This window comes from Bombus terrestris, chromosome 4 (assembly GCF_910591885.1).
Source record: "Bombus terrestris chromosome 4, iyBomTerr1.2, whole genome shotgun sequence".
Taxonomy (NCBI): Eukaryota; Metazoa; Arthropoda; class Insecta; order Hymenoptera; family Apidae; genus Bombus; species Bombus terrestris.
Window position 1 is genome coordinate 448,038 of NC_063272.1, and position 17,235 is coordinate 465,272.

At 38.7% G+C, this 17,235-nt stretch overlaps 2 protein-coding genes across 4 annotated transcripts; one reads left to right on the top strand and one right to left on the bottom strand.

The window, feature by feature from the left end:
• Nucleotides 1-1,168: 1,168 nt before the first annotated feature.
• Nucleotides 1,169-3,214, top strand: LOC100649865 (juvenile hormone acid O-methyltransferase). Its single transcript, XM_003402433.4, has 5 exons — nt 1,169-2,084; nt 2,146-2,317; nt 2,391-2,523; nt 2,596-2,743; nt 2,922-3,214. Exons 1-5 carry the CDS (start codon nt 1,898-1,900, stop codon nt 3,122-3,124), a joined length of 843 nt encoding a protein of 280 aa, XP_003402481.1. The 5' UTR covers nt 1,169-1,897; the 3' UTR covers nt 3,125-3,214.
• A 110-nt stretch (nt 3,215-3,324) lies between these two features.
• LOC100649981 (1-phosphatidylinositol 4,5-bisphosphate phosphodiesterase classes I and II) lies at nt 3,325-17,131 on the bottom strand. Of its 3 annotated transcripts, XR_001099582.3 has the most exons (20): nt 17,031-17,131; nt 16,072-16,185; nt 15,811-15,957; nt 14,941-15,212; nt 14,736-14,820; nt 14,242-14,659; nt 14,011-14,131; nt 13,738-13,933; nt 13,344-13,668; nt 13,063-13,245; nt 12,761-12,970; nt 12,364-12,683; nt 11,984-12,298; nt 11,861-11,905; nt 11,579-11,780; nt 11,294-11,516; nt 10,902-11,217; nt 10,593-10,784; nt 10,057-10,501; nt 3,325-9,429 (listed from the first exon to the last, which is right to left on the bottom strand). XR_001099582.3 is itself a non-coding variant. In XM_003402434.4 (19 exons), exons 1-19 carry the CDS (start codon nt 17,103-17,105, stop codon nt 10,379-10,381), a joined length of 3,882 nt encoding a protein of 1,293 aa, XP_003402482.3. In that variant the 5' UTR covers nt 17,106-17,131; the 3' UTR covers nt 3,325-10,378. The 3 variants fall into 3 exon arrangements, 2 of the variants coding, with proteins under 2 accessions (XP_003402482.3, XP_012174087.2); XM_003402434.4 differs by having other exon boundaries at nt 3,325-10,501; XM_012318697.3 differs by having other exon boundaries at nt 3,325-10,501; nt 16,072-16,175; nt 17,031-17,113.
• Between the last annotated feature and the right edge of the window lie 104 nt (nt 17,132-17,235).

Consider the following 17,235-nt stretch of genomic DNA (forward strand, 5'->3'; position numbering starts at 1 on the left):
TTCTCTCGGTTGAATTCTTACTCCACAACTGCAAAGCTCGCATAGACTCCGCAAGGTAGATACAAGTCATGAACTTTTGTTGGCGCTTAACGAAACAAAGGCGGCCACATATTGCGTTAGTTTGTGCGTTATGCGGAGACAAAAGGAAATTCGAGAATAGGGAAACAACCGCAGAGAGACACAGAAACAACACAGACTATTTTTATACCGTGGTGTCAAGTCTGTTCTCAAAATCTGACCGCTATAGTCCTATTGTACGACTGAAATTATTCCAGTTAACCTGTTTAACAAAGAAACCACCCTTCGCCCTACGTATATAGGCCTGAGCTACGGTTATATTTAGGGTTCACGCGTATGCAAATACCAGGCTACAGCGTCCGAGAATGCAAATCCATGGCAAACGAAAGATAAGCGCTGAATCCCTGTGATCGATCGGAAGAAACGTCGCTCCAGTTTAATTTATTAATTACGCTCCGTGGAGAGAAAGGGCGCAGGATCGCAGCAGCCGGACTATAAAAATAACAACGACACGCGCGCGATAAATACAGCATGCCGTAGCGAAACAAGAATACACGCCGAGAACCATCATCGGTATAACGAGGGCGGCTTTTAATCGAGCGAAAAATACAATGTTTGCGCTGCGAATAGACCTCGATGCTAGGTTCGATTTCCTAACGACACCTTTCGCTAGGTGGAAGCGGTGGTCAGAAAACAGTATATCCGAGAAATGCAGCGATTTCAACGTAAACTTTTAAAATTCAGAACAAATTCTGCGCCATCCTTTATCAATAAATTTTACGATATTCCTATCTAAAAATACTTATAAACCGATCTCTGTTCATCGTATAACGTATCTGCCGGATGAATCGCGACTTCTTTCCGGTTAACGATCCCTATTACGAAGTTAAACGGCTACAGAACGGCAGTGCAACCAGGCCTACCTGGCAATCGGGCAAAATATTATTTGCACGAACGAATGCAGCCGAACTAGAATGCATATCAAACTGCAGTTCAAGTTTAGCCATTCGTGAATGTTCGGTAAAAATCGGACGATACCGAATCTACACGGCCCATAAACCGGCCGCGACTACTTTTCCCCTTTCGTCTTAGCACCACCTCATCCCTCGTACGAAGTAGGTCCAGACCTATCCTATCAAATTTCGATGTTCTAAACGCACAGTGGACCTTTCGCTATACATTTCGTTATCGATGTCATGGGCACGGTGTAACTAATATACGCGAGTCCAACAGTTCCGATTCCATCTTCTTCCGATCGTACAAAGTCGATAACCGATAAATATTCATACACGAGGATCAGGTTGGCGAAATATTGACGACGTTCGAGGAGTTTAAGGAGCTGACGCTTAAGTAGAATCACACTGAGTACGACCGTCGTAGTCGAGATCTTCAAATTATCAAACGGACAAACAACCGATTCTAAAACATTCCAGACGTAATCATAGAAGAGGTCATTCAACTTTCAAACGTGACCATCTTACACGCGTGACAAGAAAGAAAAAAGGAAAAAGTGAAGGCAGTGACGGAAGCAAAGAAAAGAGGAGGAGGAAAATAATAAAGTAAGAATATGGGAGAAGTATGTCTGTATGGCAGGAAAGTTATTTGTACGACTCACCGAATATAAATACCAAAGTTGGGTCGAAAAGTCACCAGTAGAAGATCTGGCAGTGTATTGAGTCAATACATATTTTCCTTCCCCACCCCCGGAACACCGAAGCCATTGTCACCGATCGACATAAATCTTGAAAATTTCACGAATTGTCGCGGTCGCTCGAAAGTCCATAACCACGAGACACGTAGGAATCGTTCGATCGTTCGTTTCGAACTAAGTTTCGTTAGAAATTGATACGTCGTTAGAAAGATAAAAAATCGAATAAAGATGAACATGGTAGAAGAATACGTGAACGCGAGCAAGTCTCAGTACCGTGACGCATTCGACATTATCGAGGAATTTAAGAAAGAGATGTCCGAGATGAGGGGGAAGTGCATCGACATCGGTTGCGGACCAGGGGACGTTACGAAGAAGCTGATCCTACCTAGGTTGTCACTGGAAGCGGAGCTAGTAGGTAAAGGAACAAGGAGAAAAGGATGGTTGAAGTATGGTCCAGACATTGCAAATGTTTGCAGGGGCAGACATATCGAAGGCGATGACCGATTACGCAAGGCAGAAGTACCAGGGCGAGAAACGCTTGTCGTTCTTGCAATTGGACATCGAAACCTTGGCTTTACCTAACGAGGAATTAGCCCAATATAGCAACGTACTGTCCTTTTATTGCCTCCATTGGTGTCAAAACTCTTGGTACTGTTTGCCCCTAACTCTTCTACTTAATTATTCTATCGTGCAATTTAACGTTCATCGTTGTTGAATTTAGGAGGGCCTTCGACAATATTTACAAGTTACTGCGACCAGGAGGAAAAGCTCTGGTTATGTTTCTGGCTTGGAATGACGGTTTCGATGCCTACATGAGGATTCACGAGAACCCACGATACAAACCATATATGGAGGTAACGCGTCTAATAATATTCTTCGAATAATTCAAATTTTCTGAATAACTCAGCGAATCGCTCTCGTTTTAGGACGCAAATCGCTTCGTGCCTTTTTTCCATCGGTGCAAAGATTCCCGAGCGGCATTAAGGAAGATGCTGGAGGACGTAGGCTTCGAGATTCTACACTGTAGCAGAAGAGAAAAAAGCTTCGTTTACCAGAACATGCAAATATTAAAACGTACAGAATCGTAGTGTATTGGTCAAGTATCGTAATTATATAATTAAATCGCGTTTCCTAGCTGGCGATAATAAAAGGAGCAAAGGAGCTTGAATAGCTGGGATCAAGAGCAAAGTAACGGAAATATAGGTTGAAAAGGAGGTTACACGTTGTAAAAGCGGATCGATCATTGTTGCAGGTCATATGATTGCGGTTAATCCCTTCATCTCGCGGATCCCTGATCACCTCAAAGAGGAGTTCGAGAATGTGGTAGTGCGCGAAGTAGCGAGCCAGAAGATCCTATTCCCGAACAAAAACGACAACGGTCAACAAGAATATAGTATTTTGGATAGATATCACATTCTTGTGGCGTATGTAAAGAAGCCTGTCGACACATGCTGAAAGATTCGTTAGGAATTTTGTTTTACGCGATCACGAGGATGAGTGTTTATCATTGTATCCGTCGTTATTAATAAAACAGGTAAAATGGTATTATTGATTTTGTAATTTCATTGATTCTGTGACTGTCGTCGACGACAATGGTAGCAGGACAAGGGAATATCAAAAGGAGAAGCGATTCAAGGCACAAGTAACAACACGTATTGTTTCTATCACGCTAATCTTTATTGTACGCTATATTCTTTGATTTTACAATACGGTACAGCCATTTATAGAATATCGTTAAAATTCATATATCGTCATACGGATATAAGTGGGTTTGTTATTATTTTTTGTTTTTTTGTTTTACAGTGCTTACGATATCCATACAGGGAATAACAATTTTACTAACACTTCTTCCTAAAAAATACACGCAAGTTTATAAGTCAGTTGACATCGATTGTTTCGGTATTACGACGCTTCCTCCAAGTCCGAACAAATTTAATCACCATACTAGAAACAAGAAGAATATCGATGCGGCGTGAATCGCCAGGATTTCGTTTCACGCGATTCGGCAAAGAGTTCGACTCGTCGCGTGGATGTTCTACTCGTTTACTCGAGAGAACAACGGTCGCGGATCATTCGACGAGAACGGTACCGAAACTCTATATGGAAACAACTCGAGATTAACTGTCACGGACTGAAACTGACCGTCGTGAATCAGAGATCGATGTCGGTTAAAAGTTTCAACGTGCAGCATGTCTACGACGTTGTCTCTATCGCGTTTACATCTATAACGCGGACCTATGCTTAAGCGAGAAACAATGTAAATGCGTCGAAATCGAAAAATATCCCAAAATATAGGAAAACAGTCCAAAGGGGGAACGATAACCGATAAGTCGCGGTGGCGATAACACGCGACTCGACAGAAAGGTGGAAGTAATATACATATATGTAAAAAACGACTCAAAAAAGTCTTATCGTTACGGAAGATCTGGTGCGAATTTTTCACCGCGACGAAAAGGTTGATCGTCGCGTGAACAACTAGCGGAAACGGAGAGCCAGTTTGAGGAGTACGCGACAACTGTCGAATGAAGCTTTCGACAAACCCATAGATCGCGGGGACACGTCGATATCGTGACAGATCAACCAGAGAATAGAACACAGACAACGGTATAAGGAAACAAAAAGAATGAAACACGTCCGTGCGAATCGATACGTAGCTGGCGTTCCGCGGATTGAAAGAGATGTGCGTCGCAACGAGATTCTACGGCATCGCGGCTAGCCATCGATTACAGATAGTTTTCGACTCGCGGATCGATGCTGTTCAATCTTGCTTAAAATACCTATCGAGTCCACGTTTATAGGATATTACGCGTAGTATTAAAGGAAATCAAGCACGCATTTACTTGAGTCTATGAACATCGTAGAATTTAAGCCTGATCGCTTATCGTTATTTCGACCGTAAAGGAAACATAGTACGACGAATACCGAAGAATACGAGACGAAGACGCGCGAATAAATCAAAATCGATGGCCAGAATCGACGTGGCTCCAGTGGTTTTCGTATTTGCGATTGATTATATTGAATAATCAAGTGCTTTCGTATTCAAAGATCTTAGAAACGAGATTCTAGGTTGAAATGGAAAACCGAACCGAAAGCTTGCCGACTCAAGCTCCTGCTTTTGTCCGGAAGTTAGGGAGGCGAAATTATTGTCTGACCGTAACAGCTGCGTGTTTGTACGCGTAACACGCGTACCACGAAAAAGTAACTTTTTGCAGAAAATTAAATTACCGCGTTAAATCAATTGGCGCGCGGCGACGGTATAAAGTAGTTTAAAATATGTATCGGGACAAGATCTTGAGAACGTTACAACGAATAATTCTCCCCTGGCCGGTCTAATGTGGAAGCGACTCGTAATTTACGGTTAATAGGTACGCACGGTTTTGTACGGGCAATTAACAATAACCAGGGACGAGACGAGGGAGCCGAGTGGTAGCTCGTGGACGCGACCAAACGGCGAAACCCTTCATTTTCTCGGTGTGTTGCGTGACGGCCGACGAAAGAAATCGACCGTACCCGTTGCGGCGTGGAAGTAACCCCGAGAGAAAACAAACTACGCGCGACACACGACCTGTCGTTCTAATTTGCGGAAGAAAAACGCGGTTATATTACGCGTCTCCACATCGCAAACGGATCGAGCGTTACTAATCGTCCGTAAATATTCCGCGACGATCGATACCACTGTTTCTTACATAGGGAACAATAAATTTAGCTCAAATAGCTTTCCAAAGGATACCGGTAAATGAGAAGAAAATATCGGCGAACCAAGCAGCCTGTTTCAAAGAAAGAAAGACACAAACGCTTATTATACGATGCCGTAGAAATTGCGTTGCTTCGTATACCCGCATCGAACTATGAAGAGTCGTTTAAAATGGAAGGCAAGAATAATCATGACGATACATGTTCGACAAGGCTAAAGAACTACATGTATAACAATAAGAACACTCTGCTCGATAATCGAGAAACTATGCGAGAAAAACAACTATTTAGAAGATCGCAAGAAGAACGAACCAGTCGATAGAATGAAAAATCACACCGAACATCGAAGAACATTCGAAGCATCGAAGAATTGACAGACTTGACGATCGGAAAACAACGGCTTGTTTGCAGAGCTTGGCATTTGAATGCGATAAGAAAGCGTGTCCCGTTCTCGCGTGCTTGTTTCTCTGCTCGCTTTTTGTCGCGCTTCGCGCTTCTGTAGAATAAGCTCACGGAAAACGTTGGACCGACAGACGAATCGAGTCAGGTACGAAGAATCGTTGTTTCACAAGAGATCCTTGTTATACGGGAGCCGGATAATTATGTACGGTATCATAGAAAAAGATTTCGCGAGGTGGAAATTGTAACGCGAGACCATATAATAATCACGATGAAATTTTGATTGACGCTTGTTCGCGCGAGACACTCTCCTGGGCACGCGTGATTAACGAAACTCCTGGAAGAAAAGACTAAACGTCCTTTCAAAAATCCCACGCATGGTATTTCAAAAAGAACGTGATTCCAAACCGTCATGATCGTCGATAGGCCGTTTCAGAATTCCTTACAACATACAATCGCAATGTGTACGTACAATCTGTACACCCTTTGTCGCGTCTCTTTTAATCGATACGCCGATAAAACGTGCGCGCAATTCGCACGAATCGTCGCCCTTCGATCAGCCGCGATCGTTCGATCCGTCGGGAAAACATATTTCAATTTTGGCAAGCTTCGCGATACGACAGCCGATACGATATAGCGAGTGTCACGATTTGTCTTCGTACGGATTACGCGACGATGTATCGTATACAAGTAACACAAAACTAGCCTCGCATTAACTTTATATGAACAACGACTATACTAGTACTCCCACCTTTTCGCTACTCTACTATTAACAACATCAACAGCAACAACACATAATATATCAACATGAATATAATATCTGTCCTCGTAGCCTACTTCTTTCTTATACTTATACATTAGGTACGTGTGTAATATACATAATATACGAGCGCGTATACGCTGGCACAGATAGCAAATACATTCAGACGACCTGTCTCTCGAAGACGTTCTAATGACGCTCGCGTACGCATTATGCATATTACAGGAATATAGGAAAAGGACGAAACGATGATCGTCCCAATTGAATTACGCGATATCTTTAAGATACGGCGCGCGGAGAAAAAGAAAATATTTTAAAAAAATGCATTGCGCGAGCCGAACCTGACTCGATTTTCTCGGAGGACTTTTGCACACCGGCTCGCGAGACCAAAATGTTTGCGGCAAAACTATAGATACAAACAATCGAAACGCATTCGACGCGGCTCGATATCGCCGCAACACACGTAACCTGGTTAATCGAGGAACTGATTCTCTTCGCAGTTCGATTATTCGTAAAACGTTTCGCTCTTGTCTATACAAGCGTTTGGAGAAATTTACGCCCACGCATCGCCGCGATACCTGTACGGTTCTTGGAAATCTATCGAACATCGTGCTTTGCATCGAATCGTGAAAATCTTCTGGTACCCTAACTTCCTTCCTCACCCCGTTGAACCCGTTTGGTATCGCAAGGATCAGCGATGCGAGAGGCGTGCATCGTTGCGACTAAACGATCAGAAAGACATCGACACACGTATAATGTGTATACGAACATTACATATATATGTATACATATTATAATATATATATAAACTTCCGATAATCTTGTACGACTTAGCATAATGTACTATTGATTTCTCTCGCGTTAGAACGCTACAGGTAGTCCAATGACTACCGCTACTTAATTAAATTATACCCGCTTACACTTACATTATCTCATCTTTTAATAGATTATCACTGATTTCCTCCCGACTTAAATATTCTCACCAATCGAGTCCACCGCAACATATAACATTTTTCTTTTCCTTCTCCTCTTGTGGAAGATGGTAACTCGTTGAGAAATACAATCACGATAAATCGACATAAACTTAAGGAAATGGTAACTCGACGTGTACGACCGTTTCATCCGGATGGAAATCTACAGCTATGTTTAAGCGGACACGCTAAACTACCTAACGCTAAACTGATCCCTTTCTGCCGGATACGCAACATACGATAATACCCATCTTATAATAACAAAAATACAGTGTTTTGCACATGAATTAAACAGCCAGTTACTATAACATTGCGAGAGGTTTAGGATACATTCTCACTATGTTTCTCATAGGACTTGCAATTTTCGCTATCGTCGGTATCTTTCCATTATCGAGCGCATATTCTACTTCAGTCGACCAACTAAACCGTACGAGTCGCTCGCATACCTACTATCAGAAAAATTCTATGCCTCGAGAAAACAATGTATACCCAATTCATACATCGTTGGTTGCATTGACTCATTGTAAAATCGTCCAAATCATAAATACGATAAAAGAAAATTTCATAAAAATTGTTGCGTCGAATGATCTTTGGAAAAACAGAGTAACCCTAAAGATATAAATTTACACTAACTAACATGTACAATTGGAGCATAGAACTGCGCAACACGGAGAACGTTGACCCCCTTTTCGCGATATCTCGCAAAAATGGTCAAAATGAAGCGAGCCTAAACACTAACAAATTACGCAAACGTTCATTGTGCAGATTGAAATTTTCGCAAGACACACGAAACTTTGTACATCGTAATATAAAAGAGGCCCTGTTAAATAAATAAATCGACAGTGGCAAAATAATCAAGAACAGACAATAGTTTACCAACGATTCAGGATCAAGTTCAGTCTCCAAATCGAAGGGATTGATCCGCTCGTAACCCGTCGGCGCAACATAAACGACGACAGTATTATAATTGCAAAGGTACTCTTTTCCTTTCTATTCGCATTGATCACGATTACGCTTTGTTTGTGCACGTGAATGTATACGAATGTTTGTGTGCGTGCATGCATATATGTGTGTATATATATACACACATGTTGCATATTATAATACGTAATGGTATATCGGTCATGAGCACGAATCATCAATAAAAAGACATTTTGTAAAAGCTCGCGATTCTCGATACTTCCGACGTACCGAAATGACGATTACGAAATAAATTAATGCGATGGATCACACGAGAAAGATTTACAATGCATAAGTGTGTGACGTATAACCCCAAATTTGTAATAACTGTTAAGAATATACATATATATGTACATATGTATGCACATATGTATGTATGTATAATATACATATATATATTAAGATATATGTGTGTGTATATATATATATATATATATATATATATATATATATATATATATATATATAATACGTATGTGTAATATCGAATTACTTAAATTATCGTATAATTAGAAACAACAAGGACAATGTTACAGCGTAACATTTTTGATTGTCTTCCTAAAAGAGGCTCGCCCCAATCGTTTCGCTCCGGCCTCAAAATGGCTGCAGCATGAAATCGCGCGGTACAAAAACGCTAGAAACGTTTCCATTAATATTTAGTTTCTTTTTTCTTCTTTGTTTTTTTTTTTTTTTTTGTTTTTTCTAGATTTGCTTTCTTTATACAATACGGTCTCTTTATCATTCACAATACGGACTATTCAAAAAATGTCTTTATACGGAGTACTTTCAGTCAAAAATATATCAAATCACGCACACGCCCATCCGAATCGTAAACTTTATCGCGTTCCTTACCTCTAGGCCAAAGAGATTTCACTCTCACTAACGTACTTCCTTTATCGTCGCATTTTGAATTCGGCAAAGTCCGACCAACGCACCGATCAGTAATGTTTTTTCGTATTATAAACAACCCGAGTATCCTGGAACGCGATTTAACATCGACTTGTTAATTAAATAACATCTTATACATATAATAACAAGTTAAATAGTAGCACTTAGAAACATTATTCTTATTTAGAATCGTGTACCTCTCTCACATAGTCATATTCTTCGCTCTTATCTTCCGAAATTTCATTGGCTTTTAAAATGGAACAAAATCTCGGCACTGACAACGATGATCTTTTATGTAAAGAGAATAGTGCGTTTAATACTATGCGTAAGTAACATCGAATAAAAAAAGAAAACAAAAGAAAAGAAAAGATAAACTTCCTATCCTTGCGAACGCAATGGTCAATGCTACTTTCCGTGTTGAGATCAAAATGGCGTTCCCGCATGCGCAGAGAATCAATCGATTAAACAATCGACCGATATATATTACTAATCTTTCAAAGAACTTTGAGTAAATAGAAAATAGTCTTAACGCGTTATTCAACACCGAACCTTTCATAATAACTCATATGCGACGAGATTCACGTGTTTGAATGCATTTATCCATAGCAATCGGTTAAAATGTTGCTTATCAGATCATTAAATCTTTTCAAAAGACATTCCTCGTACGTAAGACGTTTATAAAATGCTTTGTGGACAAAACATTATATAACAATTACCTTCTAATCTGATGGCGTTCTGCTCATCGAAATCATATATCACCTTATAAATGCTGCACGTTTTGCAAAGGAGATTTTTGGAAGTGAATAAAATTATTTTAGCAAAACACAGGTAACTGCGTAGACTTCACGAATTTTCTATCAATACACCGCCGCTGCGACCCCTTTTTGTTTGGGATGAGCAACGCACAATCTGTTACTATCAACTTCCCAAATAGATACACGCTTTCAGCAAAAGCAGTTTACTGCCATGGGTTTGAGAATATTCCAACCATGTCATTACGAGACATCGATATTAAATATTATCGATCATTTTAGTCAATCAATACGTATTCCCACTAAGAGATTCCGGCATACTAGTTCCGCCGGATGGCGACAAAGGTAGTTCCCCACTCTCGTATTTACTACATCGACTGCTGTACTCTGCCATTAGAGATGCTTTGATCTGAATATAAGGAAACATACATCTTATATCATTACCATCATATTACACAAATTAATAATCCTAAACTAAACACAATGTCATAAATTTGTACCTTTGTCCTTTCTGCTTCTAGCCTTTGTCGAACTTGTTCGTGCTGTCGTTCCAGCTCTGCCTTCTTTTTCTCATAAATTTTCGTTAACCGCGTACATTCATTCACGCCCTTTTCAACCGTGGACTTTGCAACTTCCCTCTTCATACGATCTAGCTCGGCTTTATCTTTGTGTACTTTTGCTAGCTGTTTCACCTACGATTAATAAAATACAAATGGCTGCTACAATATCTGATACGTACATTATGAAATACATTTTATGCATTATATTTTATATATCATATATATTATAGGACAATATAAGAAACACACTTCTCCATGCCTCGTGGCTTGAAGCTTTCTCATAACATCGGCGGTTTCTCGTTCCAAAAGTACTCTCAATGTTTTTAATTGGTTAGATTGGGAGGTTTTCATTACTTTCTCTACTGTTGAAAACAGACTTTCATAATACTTTTCTTGAAGTTCCCGTTCTTGTTGCACATGAGCTTTACATACGGCCAGCAAACGTTCGCTCTGACTTCTAGGAAGTCCCTTTGGAGCTCCACCATTTCCTTCGCGATTTTCTATGTCTGGGCATTCTGATGTTTCTGCTAAAGCTAACGTGCTCAACCCTACTTCGCTTGAAAAACTATAAAAAAAATATAAAAATATATAATCGTGTTTATACATGAACGGGGTTGCTTGAATAAAAATCATTAACTCACATATTCCTACTCGACAACCGTTTCACTAATTTATGGCTGACATAAAATTTCGATTTGTGCTTTTCACCATCAATAGATCCTTTTTGCGTTTGCATCCTTAATTTTTCTTTCTCATGCTTTTTCCGTAATGATTCGAGTTTTTTCTCAAGCTCCATTTTTTTCTCTCGGACGAGTTTGTTCTCCATTAATTTTTCTAATGATTCAGCCACTATTTCATCACTCACTGTATCATAAAACAATTGTTTATATCTTCTAAATAGAACGTGATAGGTAATCGATACTTACTGCCGCTGGCATTGACTGGACTTTTATTTGTAGAAGCTTCAACGGCTTGAACCGTAGGTGTCGACGTTCCATGCTCATTATCTTGTGAATCAGACGTGTTTATACCAGCAACAGATGGTCTACCATGAACATTCGTAGATGTCGGAATAAGTATTGGTAATTCACCGACAGATTGTAATCTTTTTGTCTTGACGATTTCCTCCTAAAACAAAACATTAGAACGGACATAATAATAAATTGATTTACATATATTGATCGAAATTTTTTGACCGACGAACTTACAGTTGGTTTAGAAGAAGTTGCTCCTTCACCAACTTTAGGCTTATCCTAGAAAATGTTAGTATGCATTTGTTAGTATATTAGTAAATTAGTAATAAATAAATTCTTAACGTTTTCAAACCTTACATCAATTTCCTCCGGATCTTCTGCACAATCTGTAAGAACTGATAATTGCTTTTCTCTTTTTTCTGTTTCACTCTGATATTTAATTGGATTTGCCAAAGCTTCGGCAAGCTCACTCAGCCCATCTGGTACGTAATCCTTCACAATTACGTGTAAAAATAAATTTGCTAATGGTAATGGTTGACCACATTCTGTTCTAAGAGCAACATGTCGATAGCCCGGACATAACCCAACTACAGGTAATACTCTGTGACCAATTAAACGACCTGATTCCTCGTACGCAGCTATTCTAATTGAAGCAAGTTCAGGCAGGACAACCTAATAAACAGATAAATCAAATCTTGTATTTATAATATCAGCTATATAGAAATATTAATTTTTACCTTTTTAAATATAAAAGGTTCCTCGTCGTACACAGGGTTAATTCCATTGTTTGGAACAATTTTCGTACGAAATCTCTTTCTCACTGTGTCTGCTGGTAAACCATACATATCTACTTCCACGTAAGTACCCACTCTTTTGTCTGTTAAGAACTGAGCCGATATTACGTGTATATGAACTGTTCCCGCTATAATACCATCTACAGTTGATTCCGCGAAAGGATCCAATCGTTGATCTTTTCGTCTCATAAATTCTGGCTTCAGAAGATACCCGCAACGTTGATTATATTCGAAAATTCCCAAGTTTAATTGCATAGCAAGATCTAATACACGAAATGGTGCAAATTAGTCTACACGCAATCCGTGATTAATATTAAGTTTATTCAAAATACAAACATACCAAGTGTCTGATAATTTAATGCAACCAGCTGACAACCCGCATTCCAAAACACTTGAGGCATAAAATTACTAGAGTCAAAACGCGTACCTGCCGGGTACACTCTAGATAGTTGATGTTTATTATAATTTACAAACTCTAATGGTCTTTCTTTTAAAAGTGTCGTAGCTTGTTTTTCGTCGAATGATGACATCTCGTACATACGATTTTTCTCTGTGAACAGTGATCAAATAATGGAATCATAATATCAAATATGAAAAAGTTAATTCAATAATTGTTACTGTAATACACACATACGAACGTACTTTCAGCCGATTCGAAACTGTTGAAATGAACAGGTTGCACATAATTAACTAAAGCTGAAATTTCCGCTCCAGCTTCCGTTTCTTTCGCGCTAGATGCTACTTTGTCAGGTGCAGGCACTTTATCACATTTAATGTCCTCCACGTTTGATTCATCCTCTTCTGTGCTTGATTCCTCTTCTTCATCTAAAAAACAAAAAGGGAGAAAAACGTAATTTTTTTTCTATGTTTTACAATAGCTAAAGTTATAATTTTACAACTATATTTTTTTAATGAATACTAACCTTCATCATCCTGAGTGCTATCCTTACTACTTTGTCTCTGCTGCAGCATAGGGGGATGTGAAATGTCTCCATTTCCAATTTGCTGATCATTGTCGGCTGTTTCAACTTGAGGAACAATATCTGCTGACGTACCATTCTCTCCCTCCGCTACTTGATTCGTTACTCCGTTATCTTCGTTTTCTTGAGTTCCTTCTTCCGATTCTGTTATTGGTGTCGGTTCCTTCTTCTTATGCTCCTTTTTCTTATGATGATGTTTCTTTTTGTTCTTGATTATAATCTTACGTTTTAATAAAGATGGAGGTGGTAACTCTTGTCCTGGTTCCAACTAAATAATATACATTACAAAAATGAGATTAGAGATAAAATGTTATGATTGTAAATATACTAAAAATACCTTATGAGATTCAAGAGGTGCGTCTAGCAGCATTTCTCCAAATAATTCTCTACAATACTGAGCTATTTTAGCTTGCTGTCTTGGATTACAATGATTTTCAAAGCTAAGAATAACAGGATATTCTGATGTTTTGAAAGCACTTTCAGCAATTGCTTCAATTACATCTCGTGCACTTATTTCAGGTACAAATGTATATCTACAAAATATTTCTAAAGGAGCATTTGATACTTAATTTCAAATACAATAAATTATCTTGCTATAAAATAAAAATACCCATGCACAATGACAGGTTCATCAAATTTTCCATTCCAAAAGTCCAATTCTACACATCTACAACCAGCAAGCAGACACTGACGATATATTTCAACGGAACTTTTTCCTGTAAGTTGATGTCCTAAAAATATAAAAAAAAAAAAAATATAAGAACTAATATATTTAAATCGATATTTAAGGCGTTTTTCAAAGCCTGATCGATTATGAATAAAAGTAACAAACGTGACGTACCTGTTAAGTATGTATTGTGACTAGAATTTATAAAGTAATGCGCAAGCGGCTGGTCCATATCGTCCGATAATTCAAGTTTCGATAAAGCTACGATTGGGTTATCTTCGCTCATTAAATACCTCAAAAATCCATCGAAACTTAGTTGACCCCGGTTAGCATTACATTTATTTGGTTCATATTGACTTATAATGTCCTTTGCTCTCGCCTCATTTGCATAAGGATACAATATCTCGTTTAAACGCGGATCTCTTTGAGTTTTATTCAAAAAATCAACAAATTGGGTGATGGACATTAGCCTACGCTTATTATTGCCTACGATGCGTTCGAAAACTTTTTCAACATCCGATCGTTGAGTAAGAGATTTATAAAAGTTGAAAAAATCTTCAAATTGAAATTTTTGTAATGATATTACGTCATTCTACGAACAAACGGAATACGATTTTTAATGTCAGGGAAACCATATTCATATTAAATATATAAAATATTATACTCACTTTCCCGGATGGAAAACCAGAAATATCAAGCGCTTTCTCGACGCGTTTACGATCTTCTTTGTTTTGCGTAAACATTCTTATTATGCTGAAATAACAATATATAAAATATATATATATGTATATATCTTATAACATTTATATGTATTATATATTTATTATATGTATTATATATCAAATTTAATACACATGTGAAAATTGTGCTCACTTCTTTACAGGAATCTTTTCTGACTTATCAGCTCCAAGTGTAAGTTTAGTGTGTGCTTTTTGTAAAAACATAGTTGTGCTGATATTTAATAGAGATAAATTATACGCGAGCTGAAAAATTTGCTCTGTCCAATGTTGTGCAACTTCTGCTCGTGTTGTACAGAAGTTAATAAAATTCATATTGACAAAGTCAGATCCATAACAAATTGTTACTGTCTTTTCCTCTAAAGAATCTTGAGAACCCATTGTCACAAGATGCTTTAATTTGGTATCCTGAAAATCATTTGCTTGTCTAAACATGTTGATAAAATACATATCTTTAAGATTTCAATGCAGTGGTCCTAACAAGATTTATTCTGATGGAATTAGCTCATGCACATTATAATAATAATAGCAGCTTCTATTACAATAAGCTACTAACATTAACTGAAACTGCGAACAATATCACTTTAGAAAATGTTTATTGATTTATAGGAAAATGAAACAGATAAGAACTGCTCTGTTTCCTATATAACTAAGAATATGTCCATTGTGTACAAAGATAGGTGTGACTGAAAAAAATGAACTACATTGAGGACATAAAGTAGGTAACATTCTATTTATAGATTTGTCAATAATTATCATGTGGTGGTGCTGTGCGTCATTAGCAACCACGCAAAAACATGATATAATTATAGAAAGTCAAGACAGCTTCATTTCCAAATATTTATACCTAATGCATACTAATATATAGATCTAATGAAACATTTAACTAATTTTACTCTTGTCTGTTATATAATCAACCATAAATTGACTTATCTAAATTAAAGGATAAGGAACTAAAATACATAAATTACCAAAGAAAAAGGATAAAGAAAGAACAATGTAATACCTTCGGTACTTTTGCATGTTTCCCAGTTCTTGTATCTCTTATTACAGCAATATCCAACATATCCATCTCATTATGTTGATCCACCCAATGCAAATAGAATCCAAACTTGTCTACCTTCAATGTTACTGGAGTTACTATACCAGAATCCTATATAAAAATATAAATAAAATTAATATCATATATATAATAACATAGCTTGAATATTACAATTTAATTATACAATCTACAATATTGTACTATGATTTGTCTTGCAACTCATACCTCATCCCATTTGATGAATTTTTCTCCATCTTGTAGTTGTTGGGACACCTCAATCGGTCTAAATTGCAAGACACTACCTGTCGTTTTGTTACCCGCCATCCTGCCTGAAGGATACTGCGAGTAGTTTGGTATAGAAGCAATATTACTTCTTAGCACAAATGCATTAATAAAGGAGCAAGCGATGCAGGCTAATTATGCCAGTGGCAATGATAACAAGCACAAAGACCTTGATAACCACAATGACAATGACAACGATGTCAATGACTGTAACCAAAACGATGTTGATGACAGCGGTAATACAAAACAAAACGATGAGAACGATGACGGCGTCGACAACAGTAATGGCACCAGCGACGAGTACGACGACGACAGCAACAGCGGCGGCAACGACGATGATGACTGCGACGATGACGACGACGACAACGACGACGATGACGACGACGACAACGACGACGACGAAGACGACAACGACGACGACGACGACGACGACGACGACGACGACGACGACAACGACAACGATGACGATGGCGACGGCGACGGCGACGACGACGACGACGACGGTGACGGTGAGGGCGACGTAAGCCTCATCGAGAATTTCTTATGCATTAGACGCACCTCGTGAACCACCTTATCTTGACAGGTGCCGTTGTCTGATCATCTGTAATGAAAGATGAGATCGTATTTTGACAACGACGCCGTCGCCGTCGTCGCAAAATTCTGGCGGGTACCGTCTTGTGAATATCGATAACAGATACGTGGAGATTTTGGTGAACATCGACGTCAGTCTCGATTGATTAAACGTTTTGAAGAAACAACAAATCACGAGAATGTGAAATCACTGTCTAGTATCACGATGGAAATGAAAAGAATAATTTAATACATATGCCCCGCAATAAAAGGAACTTCCAATTGATGTGCACCGCGAAAGTTTTTGTACTTCTGAGCACTCGCGCACTCACTTGGTCCAGAAGAACATTCTTCCGCGCGTCGTACCGAAGGTGTTCCGAGCAAGTCCAAGCACCGCCACCCGTCATCCGTCACCCGTTACCCTCGTCGCCAGGAGGCGCTCAGTTTCACAAACCACCAGATTAACGAGGACGCACTACACGTGCGCCTATCGCGCTTAAATTGATTTTAATGCGAACCGTACTACTTATAGTTCTT

Coding starts and splice junctions, on each gene's coding strand:
- LOC100649865 (XM_003402433.4), top strand. CDS start 1,898: ATGAACATGGTAGAAGAATACGTGAACGCGAGCAAGTCTCAGTACCGT. Junction 2,318..2,390: donor CATTGGTGTCAAAACTCTTG/GTACTGTTTGCC, acceptor TGTTGAATTTAG/GAGGGCCTTCGACAATATTT. Junction 2,744..2,921: donor GAACATGCAAATATTAAAAC/GTACAGAATCGT, acceptor TCATTGTTGCAG/GTCATATGATTGCGGTTAAT.
- LOC100649981 (XM_003402434.4), bottom strand. CDS start 17,105: ATGACGGGTGGCGGTGCTTGGACTTGCTCGGAACACCTTCGGTACGAC. Junction 15,213..15,810: donor AACATGCAAAAGTACCGAAG/GTATTACATTGT, acceptor AATGATTTTCAG/GATACCAAATTAAAGCATCT. Junction 10,785..10,901: donor AAGCCACGAGGCATGGAGAA/GTGTGTTTCTTA, acceptor TATTAATCGTAG/GTGAAACAGCTAGCAAAAGT.